Raw genomic sequence first — 25,736 nt, forward strand, 5'->3', positions numbered from 1 at the left:
TGACTTGTACTATAGTCTCATTAAGAAAACTTTCCATCCGCTGTATAGTAACGAGAAAGTAAATTTGAGTAGTTAAGTTTTTATCTGACTGCATTTGGACGTTGTTACTATGTGCTTTTAAATATAGATATTTAGTTTTTGCCGTGAAATTTTTGTTTTTGCTAATTTTTTTGGTTGTTTTTGTGTCTCGTAGTCTCTTTAAGATCAGGTCTCATTGGCGCTGTAATAAGGCATGGCATTAATCAATTCATTTAGTAGATAGGTTGTGTAACGATTGTTTTAAACTCAAATATCTGTTTTTGTGATTTCTTCTTTTGGTTTGCAATTAAGTCAAAAATGTAGATGAGCTCGGGTCGGAACATCATGTGCGAACGCACATTAACGAGCCGCCTTGTTCTCTTCAAATCTTAAGTGGCAAATACTAACCTCTGATGGCGTTATTTGAAGCACCTAAATGAAATTCTTACTCACCCATTCTGTAGGCTACACTCCGCGCCGCACCTTAACGGAAGCCGTTTGCAATATGTTTAAGCTCCCAATAGTCGTTCGATTCGAGAGCTTTCTTCTGACGCTAGTCGGTTTTATTAAATTCGTCTCAAACAAAGTTTGTAACAATTAAATTAGTCCTGTGGCTCTATGGCGCGGGGGCGTTTCTTAAACTTAAAATTTTGACCCCCTACCACAAGCAATTCACCTCACCCTCAGCTTGTTTGGACCTCCTCTCGTCCAGCCCCTGCAAACCTTCCCCCCGCCCTGTTTCGATATGTTTGTAATGTAACTCTAGCTGTAATTTTTTTCCTGGAATAATTGATGCAAAAGTTAGATGCCCAGGCCAACAATCAATTGTTTAGGTGGCGCTAAATTCGGTGTTTAATACACATTTGTTTGTTTATGAGTGTACTCGCCCATGCTTGTTTATGCCTGTGTGCCCCCTGCAAGTTTTTGAGTTAGTGTATGTGTGTGTGCGTGTGCGTCTGTGTGTGCGCGCGCGTGTGTGTTTGTTTTGCAGGGCGTAACTTCGGTCTGCTGAGTTTCCTACAAGTGCTCCTCTATTCGTCGGTTAATAAACTCTATGGCTCCAACGGGAATGTTTTGGAAATTTTTTTTCTAAATGGTATCGCAAATTACAAATTTTGATAAAAATTAAAATTTTCAAGAACTTATACATTTAGATCAGACGAAATTGATAGCAAATTGATAGCAATTATATTAGTCCTGTTCAAACGAAATTGATAGCAATTATATTAGTCCTGTCGGTCTTTTTTATGCGATTTTTTGCTTGACCAATTTTTGTCTCACGCATTTGACTTTTCGTCCTCAAAAAGGGGATTAACAGATAACGCCGAGCGGGCATTAAGTGCTCTTAGAGCCTTTCAGCTCACTAGTCTTCAAGTATGCGATTCACAGACTCTGTTTTGGAGATACTCTAGGTTAGAGATTGACCCCCCCCCCCCCCCCGCCCGCTGTTGCCACCCCATCAGCCCCCGGTGCACCCCCTCCCCGCTGCTCTCACTTACGCCCCTTCAATTAAGCTAAAGCTAGCCTCACTAAACCGTACCTAGCTACTGACAAAGCCAGTAGCTCACCAATTTTTCGTAGTTTTTGTAATCTCCATCGTTTTTTAATAGCGTTTGGGGAATTTCGTGACTGAAATTAGTAGTTTTTGCCATTATGACTGTCTGTCGAGAAAATTGCGTCAATTTGTTCAAATTTTTGCTGACTTTTAGTCTGTTGTTCTGGATCCATTTTTAAGTAAGAGCTATTCTATTGTTCTTTTTTGCTATGAATTGACACTTGAAAGCTAGATTTGGCATTTTTTTACTGAAATAAAATATAGAAAGTTAATTTCTTTCAGGTTTTTATTTTTGAATTTTTCAATATTTTTGTGTCTGGTATTCAATGAGTTTCTGATCTAGCAGTAGGTTTACTTAAATTTTTTCCTTGAATAATGATTGGGAAAAGACTTGACAGCCATTTTTACTGAAATAAGTTTTACAATTGTTTCAGGTTGTTCATTCTTTGCATTTTTATTTTTTTTTCTGCGAAGTATTGGCGTGGTGATTGATTTAGGATGTGATTAATTGCTCTCAAACGAAATTGATAGCAATAATATTAGTCCTGTCGGTCTTTTTTATGCGATTTTTCGCTTGACCAATTTTTCGTCGCACGCATTTGACTTTCCGTCCTCAACAACTCGATTAACAGGTAGCGCCGAGCGGGCATTAAGTGCGCTTAGAGCCTTTCAGCTCACTAGTCTTCAAGTATGCGATTCACAGACTCTGTTTTGGAGATACTCTAGTTTAGAGATTGACCCCCCCCCCCCGCCCGCTGTTGCCACCCCATCAGCCCCCGGTGCACCCCCTCCCCGCTGCTCTCACTTACGCCCCTTCAATTAAGCTAAAGCTAGCCTCACTAAACCGTACCTAGCTACTGACAAAGCCAGCAGCTCACCAATTTTTCGTAGTTTTTGTAATCTCCATCGTTTTTTAATAGCGTTTGGGGAATTTCGTGACTGAAATTAGTAGTTTTTGCCATTATGACTGTCTTTCAAGAAAATTGCGTCAATTTGTTCAAATTTTTGCTGACTTTTAGTCTGTTTTTCTGGATCCATTTTTAAGTAAGAGCTATTCTATTGTTCTTTTTTGCTATGAATTGACACTTGAACGCTAGATTTGGCATTTTTTTACTAAAATAAAATATAAAAAGTTATAATTTCTTTCAGGTTTTTATTTTTGAATTTTTCAATATTTTTGTGTCTGGTATTCAATGAGTTTCTGATCTAGCAGTAGATTTACTTAAATTTTTCCTTGAATAATGATTGGGAAAAGACTTGACAGCCATTTTTACTGAAATAAGTTTTACAATTGTTTCAGGTTGTTCATTCTTTGCATTTTTAATTTTTTTTCTGCGAAGTATTGGCGTGGTGATTGATTTAGGATGTGATTAATTGCTCTCAAACGAAATTGATAGCAATAATATTAGTCCTGTCGGTCTTTTTTATGCGATTTTTCGCTTGACCAATTTTTCATCGCACGCATTTGACTTTTCGTCCTTAAAAACTGGATTAACAGGTAGCGCCGAGCGGGCATTAAGTGCGCTTAGAGCCTTTCAGCTCACTAGTCTTCAAGTATGCGATTCACAGACTCTGTTTTGGAGATACTCTAGGTTAGAGATTGACCCCCCCCCCGCCCGCTGTTGCCACCCCATCAGCCCCCGGTGCACCCCCTCCCCGCTGCTCTCACTTACGCCCCTTCAATTAAGCTAAAGCTAGCCTCACTAAACCGTACCTAGCTACTGACAAAGCCAACAGCTCACCAATCGTTTGAGAGCAATTCCCCCGACTTAGTCTGTTATGTTTGTTTTTTTACTAAAATTGGTTGCAAAAGTGCCTGTTAGCATTTTGTAGAGAATTTTATAGAAAATATTTTTTTATGATTTTGTCTCTCATCTGCTTTCCCATTCCTGGGTTTTTCAATTATTAACCAATTTGGTTAAATTATCTGTCATTTGGTGTCATTTTTCGCAAACTACCTGTTCTGCAAGACCTAGTTTTTTGGAGTCTCAACCTAAGTAAACTTTGCTGTATCGGTTTTTGTCAGTTAATTTTCGGATCTTTTCCGTTTGTGCCCCCCAGTAAGTTATGCGCCCCAGCTACAGACCACATGCCTTTATGTAGTAAATCATCATGTAAAAATATGGCACGTGCGTTGGGGTGGCAAATAATATGCACCCACTAAGATGGGGGCACAAACGGAAAAGATCCTAATTTTCTTATATTTTTTGCTATTTTAAATGTTAAGTATAATTATGCAGGAGCTTTATTTGGTATGTGAGGAGGGTTAGTTTCTTGTTATAAAAGAGATCAGATTAAGAACAGCTGAATTATGAGGATGAAAATGAGATTGATTGAGATATAACTATGTGAACGAGTGAAATAAATTTAGGAGGGAGAATTGGTTGCCTGTGAACATAAAGTTATTAATCAAATTCTAAAAGTCATAAGAGGTCATGTTATGTATATAGTTAATAATAATAATAATTTGTTTCCATCAGTCAATAAGTAGCTTTTCACAATTACTTGTACAAATACAATCACATATTTGACTGTGGGAGAGCACTATTGGGCCGATGGCCCGTTCTCAAGTGTCTCGTTCAGTTTATCTGGATGAAAGTGATTCAAAATGAAGAAAGAAAAAAAAGAGGAAGCACTATTTTTGAAGGTAGCATTAAACCTAGTGAAAACATTATTCTGGTTATGGAACGCCTTTGAGTTGTGATATTAAAACTCATACAACAGTCTGACTATGTCCTCATTACCCAAAATATAATTATCTAGAAATTGATGACAGAAATTTTTTGTTTCGGCAGTAGACATGTTTTCAATCTTTTCTATTATTTCATCATCGTAACCTAGAAGCATTCTTAAGACTCGCCTTATCCTAACTATTATTGAAAAACTGTGAAATAGATTTTTACCTTGAGTTATTTTGTTTTTAATCAACCGCTTGCTTTTTTTAAGGCAATTTTGCATTGAGAAACCCTTTGAAATTGGTGAAATATTACATTGCCCCCTTATGTTTTTTAGTGTCTGCTTAAGAACCTCATAGGCATGTAACTCCGAGGCTAAATAGATCCTATGTTTTACTCTTTCTTCGTAAGTGCTTTCAAACTTTTTTCGATGAAAAATTAGCCGCACGATACGTTTGATAACTTTGTCTATTTCCCTAATAGTTGTGATTGTTGTTGACCCGTATATCAGGACTCCGTATTGTACTATTGGCTGTATGTATGTTTTAAACGCTTTTATCATCTGTGATTCTCTCAAAACATTTCTTAGTTTATAAAAGGTAGAACAATTCGACAAAAGTTTTGTGACCACATGCTTTGAGTGCTTTGTGAAACGTAGATCGTTATCTATCGTGATGCCCAGGTATTTTAAACTTTGTTTTTCTTCAATTTTAGTGTTTTTTATAAATGTTCTTGACACAACATTTTTTCGATTTTTCTTTACAAAAAGCATGCTTTTTGTTTTTTCCTTGTTCAGTGTTAGTTTATTTTTTATGAGCCAATCATTGACGTTATCTAGTGCTCTGTCGTGATCATCGTCAATTTTCGATGCAGAACTTCTGCTCTTCACAACAGTGTCATCGGCGTATAAAATAACATTTGATTTTTTCTGGGACAAACTTAAGTCATTCATGTAGATAATAAACAACAGTGGGCCAAGAATTGATCCCTGTGGCACGCCTAGTTCTATAAGATTCAGTTTGGACTTTTTATCTCCAATTAAAGTATATTGCGTTCGTTTGGACAAATATGATTTTAAAATGTTGTATATTGGACCACGCAGACCATATATATAACACTTTTGTAGTAAAATCTTGTGATCGACAGTATCAAAAGCTTTCTTTAAGTCTAGAAAGGTGCATTTGGTTTTTTCACTGTTTTTGTGGAGATTTGATCTTATTTCCTCTATTAAGGTTGCATTGGCATCGACTGTGCTCTTCCCGTGCCTGAAGCCAAATTGTGAATCTGAGAGAATTTCGAAAACGTTTAGGTAGTTTTGAATTTGATCAAATATAATCCGCTCAAAGATTTTCCCTATAATTGGTAGCAACGAGATGGGCCTGAAATTTGATGGGTCATCTTTATTTCCATTTTTGAAGAATGGTATAACTTTTGCTATTTTCAAACTCTCTGGGTATTGTCCAAGTTCTATGCATCTGTTAAACAAGAGTTGTAAAGGAGCTGTTAAGCAGTCAGAAACTTTTTTAATGAAAAAATAGTTCAAGTTATAGCAATCAAGACTAAATTTGTTTTTACAGTTGTTGATAGCGTACATTACGTCATTTGCAGATATCCATTTTAGAAACATACTTTGACTCTGGTTTTCTATTGTAACGGCACTTCTTGTTAAAAATTCTGCATTCAATTTTTTCCCAATGTTTGCGAAGAACTCATTGAACTCATCTACTTTATTTTGCGAGCAGACAACTTTAGAGGACTCTGAATTGCCGGCTAAAGATCTGTAATTACGTGTTAATTGAGATGTATTCTAAATCATGCACAAGCTTGGTGATAAAATTAAGCAATCCGTAATATGAATTGTCTGCTATAAATCCATGACATTTTTCATATTGTTCATGTTTCGGCAAGCTTCCTTCTCTTCATCTCTCCTCTTTTTGGGTAATCAAAATGTCACCCGCTGGGGTGTGTGGGTATAAAGGTGTAACACGTACATTGATTCTCACTGAGATCCCAAAGAGAATTATGTTACTTATAGCAAGTTGTGTAACTTGATAACAGGCAACGTTTTCTTTTGCCCTGATTTCTCATAATCTATAACTTCAGTAGCCTCTGTTGGCCTCCTACTTACTAGTTGAGTTAGTTTAATGTGCTACTGTGCCCGTAGGTGTTCCAACTACACATCTCTTTTTCTTTTTTGTCCTTCTTTCTCTTCCATTCTTTCTCTTTTTTTCACTCTTTTGTTGTGGCAACCTTGCGCTTCTATTGATTAAGATAATCGTCCGTTCCTTGTGTACATGTAATTGATTCCCCCCCTTCCTATCAGTTTTATCATGTTTGGCATCACTATAGCCTAGCCGATTAAAAAAGCACACATTTTTTAAAACTTTTAAGATGATAATAATAAACTTATACTTGCGAAGGTTTGTTAGTTGGTCGTCTTTGACGAGTATGACGCTCACACTTTAAATATTGAATGTGATTTTATTTTAAGTTTTTGTGCATGTCAGGGTGAATAGTTTGCCAACTTTATTGTAGTTTTAAACGTTTTCATTGTTTCGGGCAGCTGCATAGTGAAAGCGTTTAGGATCGTTTCGCCAAGTCGCACCTGATTTCGGGATACAAAGAAAGCCTGCCGTGTATCAGTTGGAACTGAAACCACGCTCGGAGTTCGATCCTCAATTACAGCCCATTTTCTCAGTGTTACAAAATTGTCTTATAGGTGATAGAAAACGTTAACAAAAAACCAAAACCTGGGCAGTAAACAAATATTGGGGATTTTGAACTTGAATTTGGCAGCATTTTACATCGAAGTATTTGTGTTTGTATATAGTATTGCCTTTATTGTTGCCCGTGCATGTAGTAATTGGGCTAACCTGTGATCAGAGGAAAGAGAATGAGAAATGAGAGAGAAAGAGGGGAAGAGAATAGCGCTACCTGGAATCTATTCTAGTTGATTGCCCTGTTTGCCCTCCTGTACATTAGCCAACTGTTTTCTCTCTCTATGTTTCCTATCCCTTCCTCTATACACTATCCTGCTGCCATTCTGTACTCTTCTGTGTATAGTCACTCCAATTACCTTGACTTCATACTTTACTTGAGCTGAGCTGGGAAAAGCAGGCAGACGACACAAGTGCGTAAGGAAGATATTACAATAATCATCCAAGTAAAAATAATCTTCTCTCCCTTTACTATTACTACTTCTACCTCTGCTACTAATATTACTTCCAATACATGCAAGCAATCTTCAGTTCAAATTAAACCAACTCACAATTTCACGTCTATCAGTCTCTGCTTTCTCCTCAACCTGCTTGCTGCTTACCTTAGCAGTGTCCTGTGGCTTTAAGAGATTTGCAAAGCTCCCTCATAACAGACCACTATTACAACTCTCGCTCATATAATAACTATACACCTATATGGCTTCACACGTAATTTCACAGAACTGAGATAAGTTCAAATTGGAGCTAGTCTCGATTTGAAATTGCTCTTCATGAAAGACCTAAACCGTCTTAATGGTGAACTGCGTGTTTGGATTTCACAGTGTTTTGATTTGTGCGTTTGATTATGATTGTGCCTAATGTGGAAAATGTGCTGTGGTCCTAAGTGCAGGGAAAGAGTTTTGAGAGTGCGTTTCCAATTATTCCCAATAATTGAGCCAATATTACTGGATCATTAGGAGTTATATTGCTATTAATACTACGATCGCTCAGAGCGCAATGCAATATCACTTTGGTTTTAAAGCCTCGTTTATTTCCTATCCCGATATTTGCTTCCTTGTCCAAAAATTGACTTGATCCCAATTGCACTATATAGGAGGAAGTGTATAGAATTTTTGTCGGGTTTGACTGTAACATTGAAAGTCAGTTTCCTTAATTTGGCTATTTTGTCGATGAATTGTCCATAAATGCTGGGAACCAAAGAATGGTAAACTTCGTCCAATTTTTCCATTTGAATGACGAGCTTTGGTTATGATTATAGATAAAGCTCGAGTGCCTCTTACAGCTTTTTTATGTCTTCTTCAACCCCATTATGACTTAGTCGAGCTCATGTTCAACTAACAGTTAGCTTAATGAACTAATACACAAATGCTGTCCTCTGAAAACTCCTTGAATCATTTCTGCTTTTCTTATCCCAAGGTCTTACTTTGATAGAAAAGCATTTGTCCTAAAACTTTTAAATAATTGTTTGTTCTATTGATGCGGTTGTTATGATATTATTACATGCTGACTCTGTGGACTATCATTTGTTAATTGTAAATATGAAAAAGCGTCGCAAGTCGAGCAGAGGCAATCAAAGTTCCTTCAAATCGGACTCCGCCTCAACGTCAAGCGGAGGAGGAGGAACTTCCTCGGCCAGTGGGATTTCTAACTCATCTTCTAAACACTGTTTCAGCGCCAATCGAACTGCCACATTGCGTCAGACGCCGAGTTCTATGACTTCAGCCAATCATCAGTCTGTTCAGTCACTGGCATCTTCTCTCAACATAAACAACAGCAGTGCTTCAAGTGGGGCACCATTGATCGGGCATCAGCAGCAACAAGCTATGCAGTTGTAAGTGTTCGTTTTATTTTCAATTTTTAGACGTTTGAGGAAAATCGCGGCTGATTTTGATGCCACGCTGGCTATGTTGCGATCATGCAATTTAGAATCCGAAGATGGGATATATTTATGATAGCTGAGAAACTGTAAGCTGAGTATAGCTATACTGAGGTTTTTCATTGCAATTTTTCACATCAAACCTGAACACGTCATTTTTACAATATTTTCGTGCCGATTTTTAACTGCTTTTATGCGTGATATCATTTTTACACTCATTGGCCGTGAGGTTTTTTGCTGAGTAACGGGATTAGTTTTTGATGATAAATGATTTACATCACTATCCAAGATCAGTGAAGGGCTCCTAAATATTCAAGACTATTGATAATTAAACATAAGGACCGGAAAGAAACATACACGTAGATTTGTTATCGAATAAGTGTAGGGGTTGCTGTAAGTTCAGCGCCATTATTTTAAGCTGGTGTTTAGTTGCTCTCAAATGAGGTTTGTAATAATTATATTAGTCCTGTGGTCTTGGTTTTTCGCTTGACCGCCTTTTCGTCTGACGCTTAGGACTTTTGATCCTCAAAAACAGGATGAGTAGGTAACGCCCGGAGGGCATTAAGTTCTCTTAGACCTCAATTTCGCTGTTAAAGAAAATCAACAATAAAGTTAGGCTCGATCACTAATTTTGAAAGTTGATCAAACAAGAAGTCATTTCATACTTTTTCAAGCGTCCCACTTTTTTTCAAGATTTCACGTATCATATCACACTAGACTTTCAACTTAATCAGTTTTTGCTCGCTTTTCACACTTGTCTTGAAGAGTTCAACCTTACAAAATAGTATAAAATGAGCAATCAACTGAGCAAACTTCTTGGAAAAAATTCTTGGAAGCCTTAAGGCATGTTTCTTGGAAAATTTAATTGGAAGCCCAATTTTTTCTCATGAGACAAAGCACATACTTTTCGAAGATAATTGAAGGAGATAATTGAAAACGGGAAACAGTCACAAAATATAACAAGATCGGCAAAGAGGACTTTTTTAAGGTCTATAATTGAGTCAATATAAAGAAATATTTTTATGAATTGCTCATTTTTCTAAAAACCATAAAGAGTGACAATGAGAGTGGCACAGCATTGCCGGCTGACGACTCTGTGCAATTCATTCACTGCTACAATAATATCAAGCAATTCAGAAAAAAAAATATTATTTGGGTTGAACAATTATTCGATTGTTAGATTGATTCGCTGCACGAGAATGGCAATGTTACTATAAATTTTAATTGAATTCTCTCGTGAGTTTTGAACAGCGGAATTGAGGTCTAAATAAGTTAGAGTATAGTTCTGGGAAGCCTTCGGCAATTTGAGCTCTAATTGCCTCAGGCTTCCAAGAACTATACTCTAACATATACTTGGAGCCTTTTGGCTTAATAGACTCCAAGTATGTTATTCAAGCTACTGACAAAGCCAACCGCTCGGCAGTCGTTTGAGAGTAATTTGACCGTATTCGACTGCTGAATCTTTAATGCTACTGTTGCACTCTTGACGTCTCGTTGAAAACCACCGGCAAACAGCGCGTGTATTTCAGTTCTGAATGATTTAAAGTTCACGACGTGTACGTAAATAAAAATTAAATTGATCAAAATTAAGACGAGCGAAAGGATCGAAATAATTACTACAAGCTACTTTTGAAAGCATAAAAATTGAAAGAAAATTGTTTTCACCATTTTTTAGCCTTTTGATTTGTTTATTTTTTAAGCAAACGTTCTGTTTATTAAAGAGACTTTTTTATGTAATGTTGTAAAATTTATCACATGCAAAGGCAATTTTTCCATCTAATTTTTCAAACATGAACTAGTAATGCAGAAAAATTTGTTAGAAGTTAGTCCGGAATTTGTCTAATATTTAAGATTTAAAAATGCGTCGGAAATTCAATTAAATTAAAAGCGAATAAAGTCTTGAATTTGTTCCGAAGGAACAGAAAATGCCGATCATTTTAAATAGTTTCCTGGGATATTTTTAAATTTCAAAAATTGAGATTTTAGCTGTTAACCACGGAGTACTTGTGCAAAATCTTAGCGATCTTTTTTCCAGCCCAACATCTTCAACAGCATCTGTTCTTCAACAGCAGAACCAACTTGCAATGATGCAACAAATGCCAACACAAGTTGCCGCAGCTCCTGGAATGTTGCAAGCTCCTCGAGAGGCCAGTTCGTTGAGGATGCATGTGTTGGAGATGAAAGGCGCGCCGAGTAAGCAGAAACAAAGGATCTATTGTCAGATCCTCGTCAATGGTATCGAGCTGGGCCAAACGACAGCTAAGCCCAAATTGGATATCCTGTTTTGGGGCGAGCTCTTCAACTTTTCCCCTATGTAAGTCGCCGACACAATTCGCCTTGACTTTGCGCATTTTTGGTAAAGAAATTTGTTAGATCAATGGCTTTCAACGTTTCGGAATTCGTCGAAGTATTCTATAATTGCCTAGCATTATTATATTATTTTTGAAAACATGGTATGCGCGTTAGTTGCATAATCCCATTTCAGTCACAAGTCAAATTGCCAAGAGCAATAACCGTTTTTCCCGCTCCATCTTTTAAACATGATTGTTGTATTCAAATTGTTGTTCATATTCAAACAAAAAGCGGTATTTTCCAAACTCGGGTTATGAAGAAAATTGAATTTTACCTAGCATATTTTGTGATATTCTGCTGAAAATTTATTGTTGGATTTCAAAAATTATATAGAGTAGCAATGATGAACCAATTATTGTACTTCGAGCGACTCTCTATCGTTTGTATTTTTAGGCAGTTGTCAAAAGTGGAGCCAATAAAGAAGATCCAGATCAAGATATTCAAAGAATCGGATGGTAAGAAGAAGAAGAAAGAGGTGGCCGCTGCCACTAACCAGCTGGGCACTGTTGAGTTAGACATGCGAGAGATCAGTGGTGATTGGCACGAGGCATGGTACACAGTGGACAACAAGGCCAAGAGTTGTGAAGAGAATTGCACATTGAGAGTGCGAGCTGTAAGTGGAAGACATTTTACACTTCTGAGTCTTACTTGGGTGCATTTTTATTGGGCTTAAAATTTATTGGGCTTAAAAAGACAAAAAGGCACCAATTTTCTAGGCTCAGCGAGAGCCACCCGTTAACATGAATTATGTTCTAATGTTTCATACGCATTTTTGAACTTGTCAACAATAGATATTAAACACTGTGGTTTTTGAAATTAAGGGTGTAGCGGGTTTTAAGGCGGCTAGATAGTAGATCGAGAACAGCAAAATTGGAACAATATATTGAAAATTAGAACTCCATTTTCATTAGTGGAATTGAGTGCTATTTGCACCGCAAAAATTGTGCATTTGGCGTTGGCTCAGGAGTCACTGGCACACCTGAGCGGCCCGCGGGCTTGAAATGAATCATCAAAACCAAAAAGTTTACGACTGAACACATTAAATACAACAGCATTTGTGTGTTCACAATTCTTATTTAACTTGAATACATTTGATTTTCGATCTGCTTTTCTTTTCGATTTACTGTCTTTGGAGCTACTATCCTGGTACCGAGTAAAAAAATATTTTAAAGTTCTCTGATTAAGTTCTCTGACTAAAGAGCATTAAGCAAATGTGACTAAATAAGAAGTTACTGTTTGTGTATGTTTCAGGTGTACCATACTGTGCGTGTGTTGGATCTGAACTGTTACAATGAGCTGCTTGATTTCCTTAGAGAAGACTCCCTCCTGCTGTACAGAGTGGTAGAGGATGCAATCCTACTCAAGGAAAAGGTACCCTCGCCAAATTCAACTCTAGAACCGCTTCTAAACTTAAAAAAATGGTCATCGTCACTGGAAAAAAATTGTTTTGGAAAAAAACCCACGGAAAAAACCACTTAATTTTTAAGATAGGAAATAAATCCCACGAAATAAACCCGCACTTGACTTTTAACGAGCTGGGCATTTAGTGCGTTTGGCCATGACTTAGGAGCCCGCGGGACTTGATATGAAACTATCACACCAGAAGAAATTATTGGTACCAAAATTGAAATTTAAAGTGGGGATTTATTTCCGTGGGAGTTTATTTATTATCTAGAATTATGTGTTTTTTTCCGTGGGGTTTATTTCCTAGACCCTAAAAATTATTACTATTTGTTAATAATACCAAAAATTATGGTGGTATCATTTATGGAAATATTGTAGTTGACACAAAAAGCAAAGAAAATAATTTCCCATTTTTATGCCGTTTTCTCTACTATGTCATCAACTTAAATACAATTTTAAGGTGGAGTCCGATAAAAACGAATAGAGAACGTCAAAATTGAAATGTATGTTTGAATAATTCGTCAATTGATTTATTGCAAGTGGTTGAAACAAATCCTATGTTATAATTGTGATGGTTGGTTAAAAAAGGCTAATGTGACATTGCCTCTAAGTAGCGTGGCCTGACTGACAGCATAAATGTTTTCATAACTACGCATGATTTATGATGGACATTTGCTTGTTTTGTTCCTCATGCGTTGACTACACATTTTATTTTGTGTCTTTAAGGCTGGAGTAGTGTTTGAGTATTCCATGTATTTGGGAGACGCTGAATCGGTATGCTATCAAAACTACTAACTTGACAACACCCATTCAGTTTGTAACTACTGTTGCTTGTTGAAAAATTTTGCTCACTGCTGTTTCTTCCTGGGTCAATGATTAAATGAATCCCTTGTGTCAATGAAAAGATCTCGATTCTATATTGGATAGGATAGGACTAAGTCAGAGAAATAACGATTTTCTTCGTATACTAAAAAATCTCTGAAATTCCTTGTTAGTTTTTATCAAAATTTGCTGAAGAATTTTTCTATCAAATTTTTTTAGTTCCATTTTTTCATATTACCTGAATCACTCTAGTCTTTAAGGGCGTTGAAACTAAGGTGCGAAGCTCTTATTGGCTTATGTTGGTGTTTTTCTATCTTCTAATCTTTCTGATTTTACTCAAATTTTGAAGCTAGAATAACTTCATTTTGCCAACTGTAGTATATATAATTAATTTATTACAGTTAAATATTAATATATGAAAAGGATGTTTGTGAAATTCTCAATTTTTCCCGCCTTACTGCTAGTTAATGCCAAATCGCTCACACGCATGTCTTACAGATATCTCAAAACCCATTTTTCTTCGCATGGTTTTTTGTTCACATGCGGCAATTTCACTTTCATTTTTACTGTTTTTTCAATTTTTTGGATCGTATTTTCTTCTTAATGGTTTTCCTTATCCATTCATAGTTCATTCTAAGCCTAGTTTTTTGTTTGAACCAAATTTCCATTTCTCGCTAGTGGTTTATTGTTCACATGCGGCATTTTGACACTGATTTTCGGTTTTTTATTTTAACCTGATTTTTTTTGGAAATGGTTTTCACAGTTCACTCATAGTTCCGTTCTAGGCCTTTTTTTGTTTAGACAATGAAAATTCTTTGAATTGTACTTCAGGACTTGTCCTGCTATGTTTTTGTTGTTTCGTCGTCTGACGCTCTTTTTCGTTATACATTTGTTCACACAGCAAAGTTGAAAAAGTCAAATTTTCTGATTTACTTCCTCTCACTAACGGCTTTTGCGCGCGTGACGTCATTTCTATTTCTCACTCTCTATCTCTCTCTCTCTCTCTCTCTCTCTCTCTCTCTAGCAAAAGTTTTTGTGGGATTAGATTTTGATCATACGTGACTTACCTCACTCAATAAAATGACTTTTGCACTTTAAAACTTAAGTTTACTTTGAATTAAATTAAGGTCAAAGGAACTCATATGTGTAATAAGGGTCACTTATGGAAGGGCTTCTGAGCAATGAATTTTGAACAAGCTTTATTGATTTATCGCTGGATGTTTTTACATAGCTTTTTGAGTGGCGTCGATGCCTTTTTTTGAACTTATCTGTATGTTGCTATCTCTATTATATGGCACGCAAGTCTATTCTTTCGCAGCTTTTCCGGCAATCTGCCGGCTATGTTTTGGTGTTAAGGGTTTTTCCTGCTTCCAAATAAAAGGACAGATAAAAGGAGACGAGTAAAGAAGAAATTCAATGAACTATTAGCATTAGAACTTATTACGACCAATCGAAACAAAGTGTACGTAACGAAAATCTAGCTAAGACTAATTAGAACAAACTTCAAATACCGGGCATCTACAACTGGGCTTCAATAAGTGCTTGTGCTGATTGAATGTTCCACACTTCTCATTTTTCTCTATGGACTTCGTTGTTTTGCTTAGTGACTTAGAGAAGTATAAAAGGTTGCAATTAATGGAAATGCGGCAAAAGTAGATAAAGCAGGAAGAATTTTCAAAAGTTCAATAGTAGCCTTCTTGGGGAATGGTGTGGCCAGGTGATGAAGTATTTGGACCAAAATAAGAAGACAGTTTACGTTCAGTTTCAAGCTAGTAGATGATGCTTAGCAGTTTTTCTAATAGAAACAGTTCAATTCACAAGTACTATTGTAAATGCTGAAATTTTCCTTCAGTAATGAAATTTTGATGGTGTGTTTTTTGTATCTCTCCCCAGACGAAATCGATCGGCCATAATTGACTTAACGAAAGAAATTGATCTGGTATTAATTTCATGTATGGCTGGAACAATTATGGAAATCTGTTTCATTCCATCGAAAAAAGAAATCCATAAAATATAAGTTCCTATTTTTTCAAGTATTTTTAGGTGCCTCGAATTTGAAACGTGAAATGACGAGAAAATTTTTTGGGAACTGTGGACCTCAATTTCTCGAGAAATCAAATAATTGAAAAGTTCTCTTCAACAATCCGTTCAGTTTTTCAAGGTCTTTCTTACTGTACCATTTTTAAACATCCTCGCAAAAGATATTCATCAGCCAAAATTGGATATAGAAAAAGTAGTAATGCTGGTATAATGTTCCGGAATCAATTTGGAAGATTGGAACAAAAAATTCCTCTTGCCAAAGAGAACTTTTCACTCATTATTTTTATTTTGCGACCAACAAATTTTGACCCAATTAGCTGATTAAATCTTTAAATTTTAACCATATTCCCATTCATGGTTATCAGAGTTTTCTTTTTATTGCTAATGGAGAATTAGTTTCAAGCTTAGTCAAATTTTTTTAATTTATTTCAAAATCACAAGTATGAAACTTTTGAAATGTTGTCAAGGAACACTCAATAAATGTGATGAAGGGGGAAGACTTGCTTATGTTTTATAAGGTCACTTTTTGGATATCTCAACCCAACGTAGAGGTTTCTAATTTTGAGAGTATATCAAAAAAGGTTTTTTTGTCTGTTTGTCTAGAAACAAAATTTGGGTGCTTGTTCTGGCATCAGTGATGTTGCAAGAATAATGGAAGTTTATCCCCAATAAGCTGATTAAATCTGTAAACGTCAACTATATTCCTATTCATGTTTATGAGAGGTTTCCATTTATTTTAAATGGAAAATTAGTTTCAAGTGTAGTCAATGTTCTTAAAAAAGTGTCTACAGATGTCAGCGGAAGTTTTTCATTTGGGTATTTGTTACTAGCAATTGCTATGTAAAGAAGAAGGAGAGCAACAACTTCAGAAAAGTGTTTGCCATAAAAAATTTACGCTTGACCCTGATAATTTACAGAAATAGATTTGGTTGCTTGGGAAATATGAAAATAATTTTCTGGACTCTTATGATTTTTTATGTGCTTCTGAAAAGGAGTTTTACCACGACCAGAACGTTCTCGTAAATTCAACAAAAGTGCCTTGTTAAATGAGTAAGGCCATGACCGCTTGAATTTTCTATGTACAGGCTAGCCAAATAGTATTCGAGCAAACAAAACGAAAGCAAGCTCAAAACAAAAAGAAAGCTCTCATGATTATTTGCGAAGCAGCTAGTCCCGCATTCGTATATACTCGTAGTACATTACATCACTGCAATGTGAAAGAGCAATCCAACAAATGCTTGTTTTAAGCAAAAAAATTTTGACAGGAGGCTGAACGGAAAGGAAATTTTTTAATTGACTTGGAAACGTTATTGAAATTTAATGCTTAAGCCAAGTATGCATTCAATATTTCTATGTACGTTTCAATTTTTACTAGTTGACATCATACTTAGAACATAGCTGGGAAATTGCCAGGAAGATATTTGCAATAGCTTTGTAGACCAGAAGAATGAAAAGAACGATTCGTGAAATTCAGTTTTTCAAATGTTCGCTGAGATGTCCGATTTTTTTTTATTTTGAAGAAATAGTAAAACTTAGCTGTTGTTTCGTTGAGCTGCTCTCCAATCTTCATTTAGAGCGAAATATACTCGGTTGAACTTAGTAACTTCAAATAACATAACCAAAAGCAATTTTTGGGAGTGAGGGAAGTCTTTTTTAGAGTGAGGTAAGTCACGCGTGAGCAACATTATGATAACGCTTAGGAACAAAAAGCTCGTTAAAATAAGGGTGAAAGATTGACGTCACGTAAGCAATTCAATTGAAAGTTCTTGAATGACTGAACAAAAACCTTGACGAGGAATTAAAAGTTATAGCAGGACATTCTCAATTACAAATCAAAGAATGTTCAGTGATTAAACGAAAAGCTAGACCTAGTAGTGACTAGGATCGGATCTGGAAAACCTTTTAGAAAAAACCAAAAAGAAGCCAACCAAAAAATTTGACGAGCAGTAGAAAATCGGAGCCAAATGTCGCTTGTCAACAAGAACCCACTATCGAAAAACACACCGTTTTCTAACTTCAACGTAGCATTCTAGTAAAAAGTTGTGCTCCGCAAAGCCACTAGATTATTCCATCCGCTTCCTGCTTCGACGTGACTGAAATCGCTACTCAAATTTGAATTCAAAAATCATAAAATGTGTGAACAGATGTTTAAAAAAGACAGTGCCCCTATATAATTGAAATTCTTCGAATTGAAAACCAAGAGGAGGTAAAAAGTGGCTCGCCGTCTGGACTGTTATAAAAACATTATAATAGCATGAGCCCCTTCATTTTTGTCAGTTTTAAAGCTGAACAGAATCAAAGGCGATCCTATTTGAATGTTTGAAGTTAGCCAATTATGTAGAGAATTAGAATGCATAAGCGCGCCCTCTTTTCCAAAGCAAATACAAAACGCTAACACATTGCCTGATGGAAATCAATGGTCATTTTGATTTCACTTTTGTATTCGGATGCGAAAACCTGGCGAAGCTAAATCTTAATTTTTTTACTGTCTTTTCGAGAAACGTTGCGCAAAAGGGGTTATTTGAAAAAAAATACTAGTTCAGAAGATCGACTTCTTGTCTGAAAATTCATCGTCTCTAGTCTGTAAAGGGTTCTGAAATATTTATATGACTTCTCTCCGATTGCAGTCGGATTCTTTATTTAAATATTTATAACCCGAAAAATTATTTATTACCTGAAAACCCGATTTAATACCAGGTTTTGAATGCGTAACTTAGAGGCTCTCCAGGAGCCACTACTGCTGGCAGCAGAAAACTAGAAAGGAATGCTATGTGCAGAAATTAAAAACAAAAGAGATGAATTTTTAAATTAAAATATTGTTTTTAAGTTCATGAAAATTAGATCTCCAATTTAGCTGAAGCAAGAGTTCTTCAGTTCCGGAGAACACCAATTAACAGAAATTGGCTTATGCAAAACATGAAAACAGTATTAGGAAATACTTAAGAATTGATTGATTGTCTAATTTAAAACCCTTAAGTCTGATTTACGCTTTTCAGTCGTGTATGGCATTTTTTTTTACTTTCGATCAGCAGTTGACTTTATTTTAAATACCTTTTGAATGTGAAGTCTTGCTAGAATCGTGGAAGTTTCTTGCAATATTTTGAATTCAAATACTCTTCCGACAAACAACATTCAAATATTTAAGCGGATCAGTAATCGGGCCGTTTTCATTCCAGAAACTTTTTTTGCTCCTTGAGCGATTGGACTTTTCGAACGACTTTATCACGCTTTTCTTTTTTTTGCGTGATAGAAAGTGCTCTCGTTCCGAATTCGCTGTAGTTTAATATTAAAAAATATCATAAATGCGCCAAAATGGTTTTATTTAAAAACTGAGCCTCAGCTGAATTATATTGAGCCCCGGCGTGTCGTTGGAGTGCTACAAGAACTGCTCCAAATTTATTCGATTTATGTTTTGTTTTGGAAGTTCCTATCGTTGGTGATTCACGTTGGAAATTTCACGTTCATCATATGAGAGCGATTCTTGCAGCGCTAGATATTTGCCCCTATTGGAATGTTTGAAAAGGTTGGTAAATTAAATGTGTGTTTTCTCAGCGAGTGGGCCAGGCATGTCAATTTCGCAGCTATTCTTCAATTGGCATGTTTTGCTTCTTTTTTTGCAACGGTTATAATTTTTGTCATATCATATTTTTTACATGGTTTCTACAAATTTTGTCATTCCTAGAAATTCTATGTTGCTCAGGAGATTAAAGTTTCAGCAGGTATGGTAGTTTTTCTGGAAGGAACAGCTTCATCCTTGACATTGCTCACAATGCCATGCTGGATTGACCTCATTTCAGAAGAGTTGCTTGAATTCGTCATCATTTCCTGTATTTTTTCTTCGAGTGATCTGAGTCGATGGAAATAACGTTCCAATATCAATCTCTTTAAGTTAGTGCAACCCTCTTAGAGCCTGTTCAGCTTAATTATAGGTCGAATTGATGGTAAAGTAAACGGATTCCAGATTGCAATAGTAAATTAATTTTTAAAATTTTCGGGTGTATTGACAGCTTGATTGGTTGTCATTTTATGCTCGTACCTCGGAATCATTATAGGAGTCAGCCTATTGAGGCTGCATTAATTTAAATTTAAACTGCGAAGCTAGTTCTTGTGGTTACAAACACTTGGCTGCTGAGAGCTAGTGTATGTAGCACGTTCTGGCTGTATTGCTTCAGTTTAATGTCTACTTATTTCTCGTTTGTGTTGCAGGAGGACTTTTCGACCTCTCTGATTCAAGTGTTACATCACTGTGATAAAATAGACGTCTTCTTTGCTGACGTCATCGAGTACGAACTGAAGAAGGAGGCCAACCCCAGAATGGTCTTCAGGGGCAACTCCCTCGCCACCAAGTCTATGGAGGCATACCTCAAATTCATTGGTTAGTTCCGTCAACCAGTATGATGATTCGTAATAGAAATTTTAGATGTCTCTCTCTTTCGATATATGTTGTTCAATATAGAATACATTGCTTCGAAGACACTTCCGTAATTTTACCTGTTTCCGATTGATTTGCGGCAGATAAGCGGATAATCTAGAATGAACACTAAAAATCCTTCGAACTTTTTTACGTATCAGTGAACAGAAATTAACCAATGAATTGGTTTAATCACCTTAAGTGGAGTCCGCCTTATTTTTTTTTACTGTCAGAATTAGCATCTAGCAGTAGTTTATTCATTACCCACATTATAAGAGCTAATTCATATTTTACTGCGGAGGCAGCACTTGACTGAGCAGTGGCCAATTTGGTGCTCTCTCCTGATTAATTGCTCTCCAACTTCAACTTTTTAGCAATTATATTAGTCCTGTGGTCTTTTTATGCGATTTTTTGTCTGATTCATTTGCCGTTTCGTCCTCAAAAAAGGGGATAAACAGGTAACGCTCGGAGGGCGTTAAGTTTTCTAAGAGCCCTACTTCTAACCATTCTCTATGAATGCAGTTCACCGAAACTGTTTTGAGATGACAATTTTGTGGCGTGAAGAGTTTGACCCCCCACTCAATCATCACCCCCCCCCCCCCCCCCCACCACCACCACCACCACCACCACCACTACCAACCGCTCGCCGGTCGTTTGAAAGCAATTCGCCGTATGTTAGTCGATTTTGTTCATTATTTGATTTCCTGATTTAAGAATATTAATTCATATGGTGCCTGTTTATAATTGCTAAGAAATTTTAACAGAAAATAATGGTCGTTTTAGGGTCCAAGTACCTCAAAGAAACTTTACAACAGAAAATCCAATCTATTTATGAAAGCAATGAGATGTACGAAATTGATCCCCAGAAGTACCACATGCTCACTCCAAAATTGCATGAACAGCAGAGGAAATTCGAAGACCTATGCGGAGACATTTGGAGACAAATTAGAGAATCTATTGATAAATTTCCATGGTTAGTCGAAGAAAAAAGTTTCACAAAAATTGATGCTTTATTTTGACACCACGACAATAATTGTTGCGAGTCTTTGTGTTGCAAGACATTGCCTATTACTGATGGCAATGTATCTATCTAGTCCTCGCTTTAATATATGCCACTGAGGTAATTGTTTAAGCCAGGTGTTGTTTCATTGTCAAAAAACACTGTTCAAGAATGGTGGGCCAATTTGTGAAAAATGAGTCACACAAGTGTATTTTGAGAAGATTTCAATTTTGAGATCGTAAAAAGTGTTTAAATCATCATCATGATCATCTTTTAGGTTTATTATAGCTGCGAAGCTGTAAGCTGAGCGTAGCTATATTGCGGTGCTCTTGGTTTTTTTTTGTTTCGTCGTCTGACGCTCTTTTTTCGTTTTACATTTGTTCACACAGCGAAGCTGAAAAAGTCAAATTTTCTGAATGTTTTCTTCCTCTCACTAACGGCGTTTGCGCGCGTGACGTCATTTCTCACTCTCTTTAGCAAAAGTTTTTTGCGTGATTAGATTTTGATCACAAGTGATTTACCTCACTCAATAAAATGACTTTTGCACTTTAAAACTTAAGTTTAATTTGAATTTGTTTAAGGTCAAAGGAACTCATATGTGCAGTAAAGGTCCCTAATAAGAGGCTTCTGCGGAATGAATTTTAGCAAGCTTTATTAATTTATCGCTAAATTTTTTTACCTAGTTTTTTGAGCGGCGTCGATTTTTTCAATTTAGATCTGTATCTGTTTCTATCTCTATTATATGGCACGTAGGTCTATTCTTTCGCAGCTATTCCGGCAATCTGCCGGCTATGTTTGATAGATTTTAATTGTCTTTATAGGGAGATGAAGCGAGTGTTTGGTACGATAAGGAATCGATTGCAGAACAGCTATTCGCCTGAAGTGATAGACAACATCATCACTGGCTCAGTCTTCCTCCGGTTCCTGTGTCCGGCCATTATGACTCCAAACTTCTTCGGCCTTCATAACGCCTACCCACCCGATGACACTGTGCGCACACTCAAGTTGGTCGCCAAACTCCTCCAGGCACTCGCAAACTTCTCACTGTAAGTTTGAAGATTTGAAATGAGATTATTAAAAGTTAAACCAAACGTAAATTTTGCACAATGTTGACATTTGTACGTGCGCGCATATTAAGTTGGCTTGAGCAGTATTGAGGAATCAGAAAGAACGGGATAATGTCATAAAAGAAGCTCCTGTTTGAGAGCAAGACTAGCTGTGTAATGGTGAGCAAATTAGTCAGTAATTTGCAGCAATTGTACCTGCTTAGTCCCACCTACGCTTACATACAGTTCTGGTGGCCTACCATGGCTGAGCTAGAGCTTTTAATTATCAGGAAATGGGCAAATATACAAATTCAAATTTACCGTATGTGCCAACATTCCCAAAATTTACCCAACTTTCTGACAGTTTCAATTTTCAGAAAGACAGATGAATCACCAACTGTGTGATACTTCTTATTTCCTCAAGTGCATTAATATTGTGTAAAATGTACCAGGTTTTTTGACAATGTTTTGTCATGAGGTGAAATGCCATTTGAACGATTTACTTCACAATGTTTTCAAGAGCATTGGACCTCTCTTATACAGGTTCACATCTGTAATAGTGAAAACTAGGGACTAATGTGCGAATTGTTTTCAGACTGGGTGACAAGGAGAGCTACATGGTGTTCATGAATAGTTTCATGCAAGCCCACTCGGATGAGATGCGCGCATTCCTAGACGACATATCACAAGTGAGTGGACTGTTATTTATCCAAGTCACTACTAACAGCCGAGCAAAGCAATATTGCATTTTTTGGGAACCGAATGCTAATATTGGATGACGGGTAATGGGAATTTTGAAATACTCAACACATTTCAAACTCCGAGGAGAGTTGGATATAACGTGAAATTGTTTCTAGGCAAACTCCAAAACAGAAGAAAATGAGGTTTGACAAAAATCTTCCATACAATCAAAAAATATAGTTTGCTCCTCAAATGGATATTCATCATCTCAAGCATTTTACTGTTTTCATATGGTTCTTTATCACTTTGTTATTATGCTCTATCGAGTCAATATTAATCTCATTTGTAATTAATTCACATAAAGTTTTTCAAAACAGAAATTGAAATAATTGTTTACATAGAGGCTTAAGTTTATATTAATGCTATAGAGTAATGAATGCTAAAGTGTCTGTTTTTGCCTTGCACTATAGATCAGATCTAGTTGGTTAATACCAGAAAAACTTTATTTGTCGGTCGAAAAATTTCTCAAAAATTGAAATTATGAGTACTTATAATGAACGGATTTTTTAAGCGCAAGCAAGTTTGCTCATGACTTAAATTTTGATTTCTTTCTTTTAGAACATTTTCCTGTTTAAAGTTCCTGTTTTAAAAACTTCTGCTTTCGAACATTAGACTTTAACTGCAGCTTAGTGTGTAATGTATAGTAATTAAGAATATGAATCAAGGTGAAAAGGCCATTTTGATCCCATGTAATTCCCGCCTACCTTTGTAAAATACCGACCAACCTACCTAGCTAACCCCCTGCCGATCCCCTATAGACCCCTAACCCCTGGTCACATATCTACCCCCTGCCTACTTAACACCCTACACCTATTTAACCCCGTCTCTTCCCCCCCCCCCCCGCAACAAACACACACCTGTCCACATTCTTAACTAAGAATTGGTGGTTTCTTGCGATATATTGCTTTGTTTTCAATTTCTATCAAACGAATTTTGTAGCAATATATTAGTCCTGTCGGTCTTTTTTCGTCTGACTCATTTGACTTGTAGTCCTCCAAAACGAGATAAACAGGTAGTGCCCAGCGGGCGTTAAGTGCTCTTAGAGCCACAGATTCACAGAAACTGGTAGGTGATTCACAGAAACTGTTTTGGAGACTTATACTTATGGTGTGAAGGGCGGTTCTTAGAGGTTTAGACGTTAGTCGGTTATGTTTATTTCTTATTTGAGTTTGTGAAGAGTTTTATTGCACCACTCTTCGAGCCGATTCCGGTACTCTATCGGCTGTTTTGCAAAATTTTTGCTTGAGCATTTTGAGTTTTCGAGTTTCTTTTACGCCCCTGACTCTTCGTTTTGCGTTATCTAAATTTTTCTTGTTCACAAGTGTCATTCAGCAGCTGAACTCATTTGGTGGCAGTTCATTGCTAAAAGTACAATGAAAAGTGCGCCGAAATTGGCGTTATTTTTTTACTTTAAATTTTATCAGTGGTTTTAATGGTATATATAATAACCTCTAATGACGTCATTTTAAGCCCCTCTTAGTAATTTTAGTTACTCCTTAATTTTGAAACCTCCCTACCTCCCGACTGAAGCAGGCTGTAAAAATTTCGGGCTCCCACCTGTCGTTCGAGCGCAATTCTTCCGCCGTTAGTCAGTTATGTTCTTCAAAACTCGATCAAAAAGAACTCGATTTTAAGGTTTTTCGTCTGCGGAAAATAATTTATGGCGAATTCTGTTACATTGTTAGGAATAACTATATTTTCGCTGCTCAATTGAAATTAAGCTTAAAAACTGGGGGGAAAGATCCAGCCGAATGTTTAAATTTTGACCGAGCAGCAACTGAACTTTTGAAAACTGAAAAGTTTACTGTTGTAAAAACATGCCGTCGATAAACCAGCCGCGAAGCAGTAGAGATGGTATCTGATTGTAGGTTTCAATCGTCGGCTCCGACAATGATTCTTCCGACCATGTGGATTTTTCATTTGTGACTGATTAATAACCTCCGTCAGCCTCTCAACGGCTATGATTTTTGCGTTCTCCTTTTTAAAATCGTTTTACCTTTCGACCATGATTTTCCATTTTGACTTCGACGTACCTCACTCGCTGTTTCAACTAAATGGAATTTAGAATTCTCAACAAATTTACTCGAATACGTTCAAGGTCATAAAGCGGACTCAAAGGATACGGGACAAACCGTGAAGCCCGAGTAGTAAGACTTGATGTTTAAAAAGAATTAGTTATTAAGCTTTCAAATTTCATTAGAGTATACTGCTTAGTTTTATAAGGTTTTGACTTACTTCACTTCTGCAGGAGGTTATTGAATATACAAAAAAAACATACTAATTGAGGATCAATTAAACGCATCTAAACTTAAGTGCTCTAGTTCGTGAGGATTGGCGAGTTTTCGTGTCTGAAAATTAATTTACACAGAGGTCTGTTCTCAGTTTTTTTCCCGCACGAGTAATATAACAATTACACTCCGCGTCTTACCCTTAGATATATAGAAAATAATATTGTCATTTTATTTATCCCCATTTTCCCAACAAAGGTCAAAGAGGTATATCGTGGCTATTTTTATAGACAATCTTTTGGCTACGTTTCAACGGTGATGTGATTTAAAAGTTTTTTTTTGTTGTCGTAAGTTTTGCTTGTTTGTTTACTTAACTACACGTACGAATACTCATTTACATTATCTAAATTTTTGATTGAGTATATAATTTGCACTTCGGAAGGAACCCTTGACCCCTATGGATCGCTTTTAAGTGCATTTGTGGGGAAGATAAATTATATTGTAAACCTATTAATGAAGAAGAAATGTGAACAAAAAATAATGAGTAGCAATCCCCAGCAGTAAAACTATTGTGTTGAATTTTGAAAACCGAAGGGTTAGCTAACCAAAAGTTGTTTTTTTAATGTCTAGTTTAGTAAACCAATAACGTAATTTTTCAGAAACGCCTGTGCGTATTTGCTTGGTTGTTTTTGATTCAATTCGCTCACATCTATAAAAAGTGGCTTTCCAAGATATGTCAATTTTTTCCCGAAAATTTTGTATTGAAAACAGTCGTGGTTTAGGTAAAATAATTTTCGAAGGATTTGATCCATTGAGTTTTATTTTTATCGAGTCTGTAGTTTCTCATAAAA

The 25,736-nt window shown here is 36.4% G+C and overlaps 1 protein-coding gene across 10 annotated transcripts in view; it reads left to right on the forward strand.

Annotated features, from left to right (window-relative positions):
• The window catches only part of LOC142344563 (uncharacterized), a 74,023-nt gene that overhangs the window by 24,713 nt on the left and 23,574 nt on the right, over window positions 1–25,736 (forward strand). For 8 of the 10 annotated variants that reach the window (XM_075396332.1, XM_075396333.1, XM_075396328.1 and 5 more), the window contains 10 exons: window positions 8,638–8,796; window positions 10,877–11,155; window positions 11,587–11,806; window positions 12,445–12,564; window positions 13,324–13,371; window positions 19,666–19,834; window positions 20,654–20,843; window positions 21,692–21,916; window positions 22,512–22,605; window positions 22,774–22,800. In XM_075396332.1, the coding sequence (XP_075252447.1) occupies window positions 8,638–8,796; window positions 10,877–11,155; window positions 11,587–11,806; window positions 12,445–12,564; window positions 13,324–13,371; window positions 19,666–19,834; window positions 20,654–20,843; window positions 21,692–21,916; window positions 22,512–22,605; window positions 22,774–22,800 (1,531 nt within the window). The remainder of the gene's footprint in view (window positions 1–8,637; window positions 8,797–10,876; window positions 11,156–11,586; window positions 11,807–12,444; window positions 12,565–13,323; window positions 13,372–19,665; window positions 19,835–20,653; window positions 20,844–21,691; window positions 21,917–22,511; window positions 22,606–22,773; window positions 22,801–25,736) is intronic. The other 2 variants (XM_075396329.1, XM_075396330.1) reach the window with 2 other exon arrangements.

This window comes from Convolutriloba macropyga, chromosome 8, assembly GCF_964194025.1.
Source record: "Convolutriloba macropyga chromosome 8, txConMacr16.3, whole genome shotgun sequence".
In the NCBI taxonomy this organism is placed as follows: Eukaryota; Metazoa; Xenacoelomorpha; order Acoela; family Convolutidae; genus Convolutriloba; species Convolutriloba macropyga.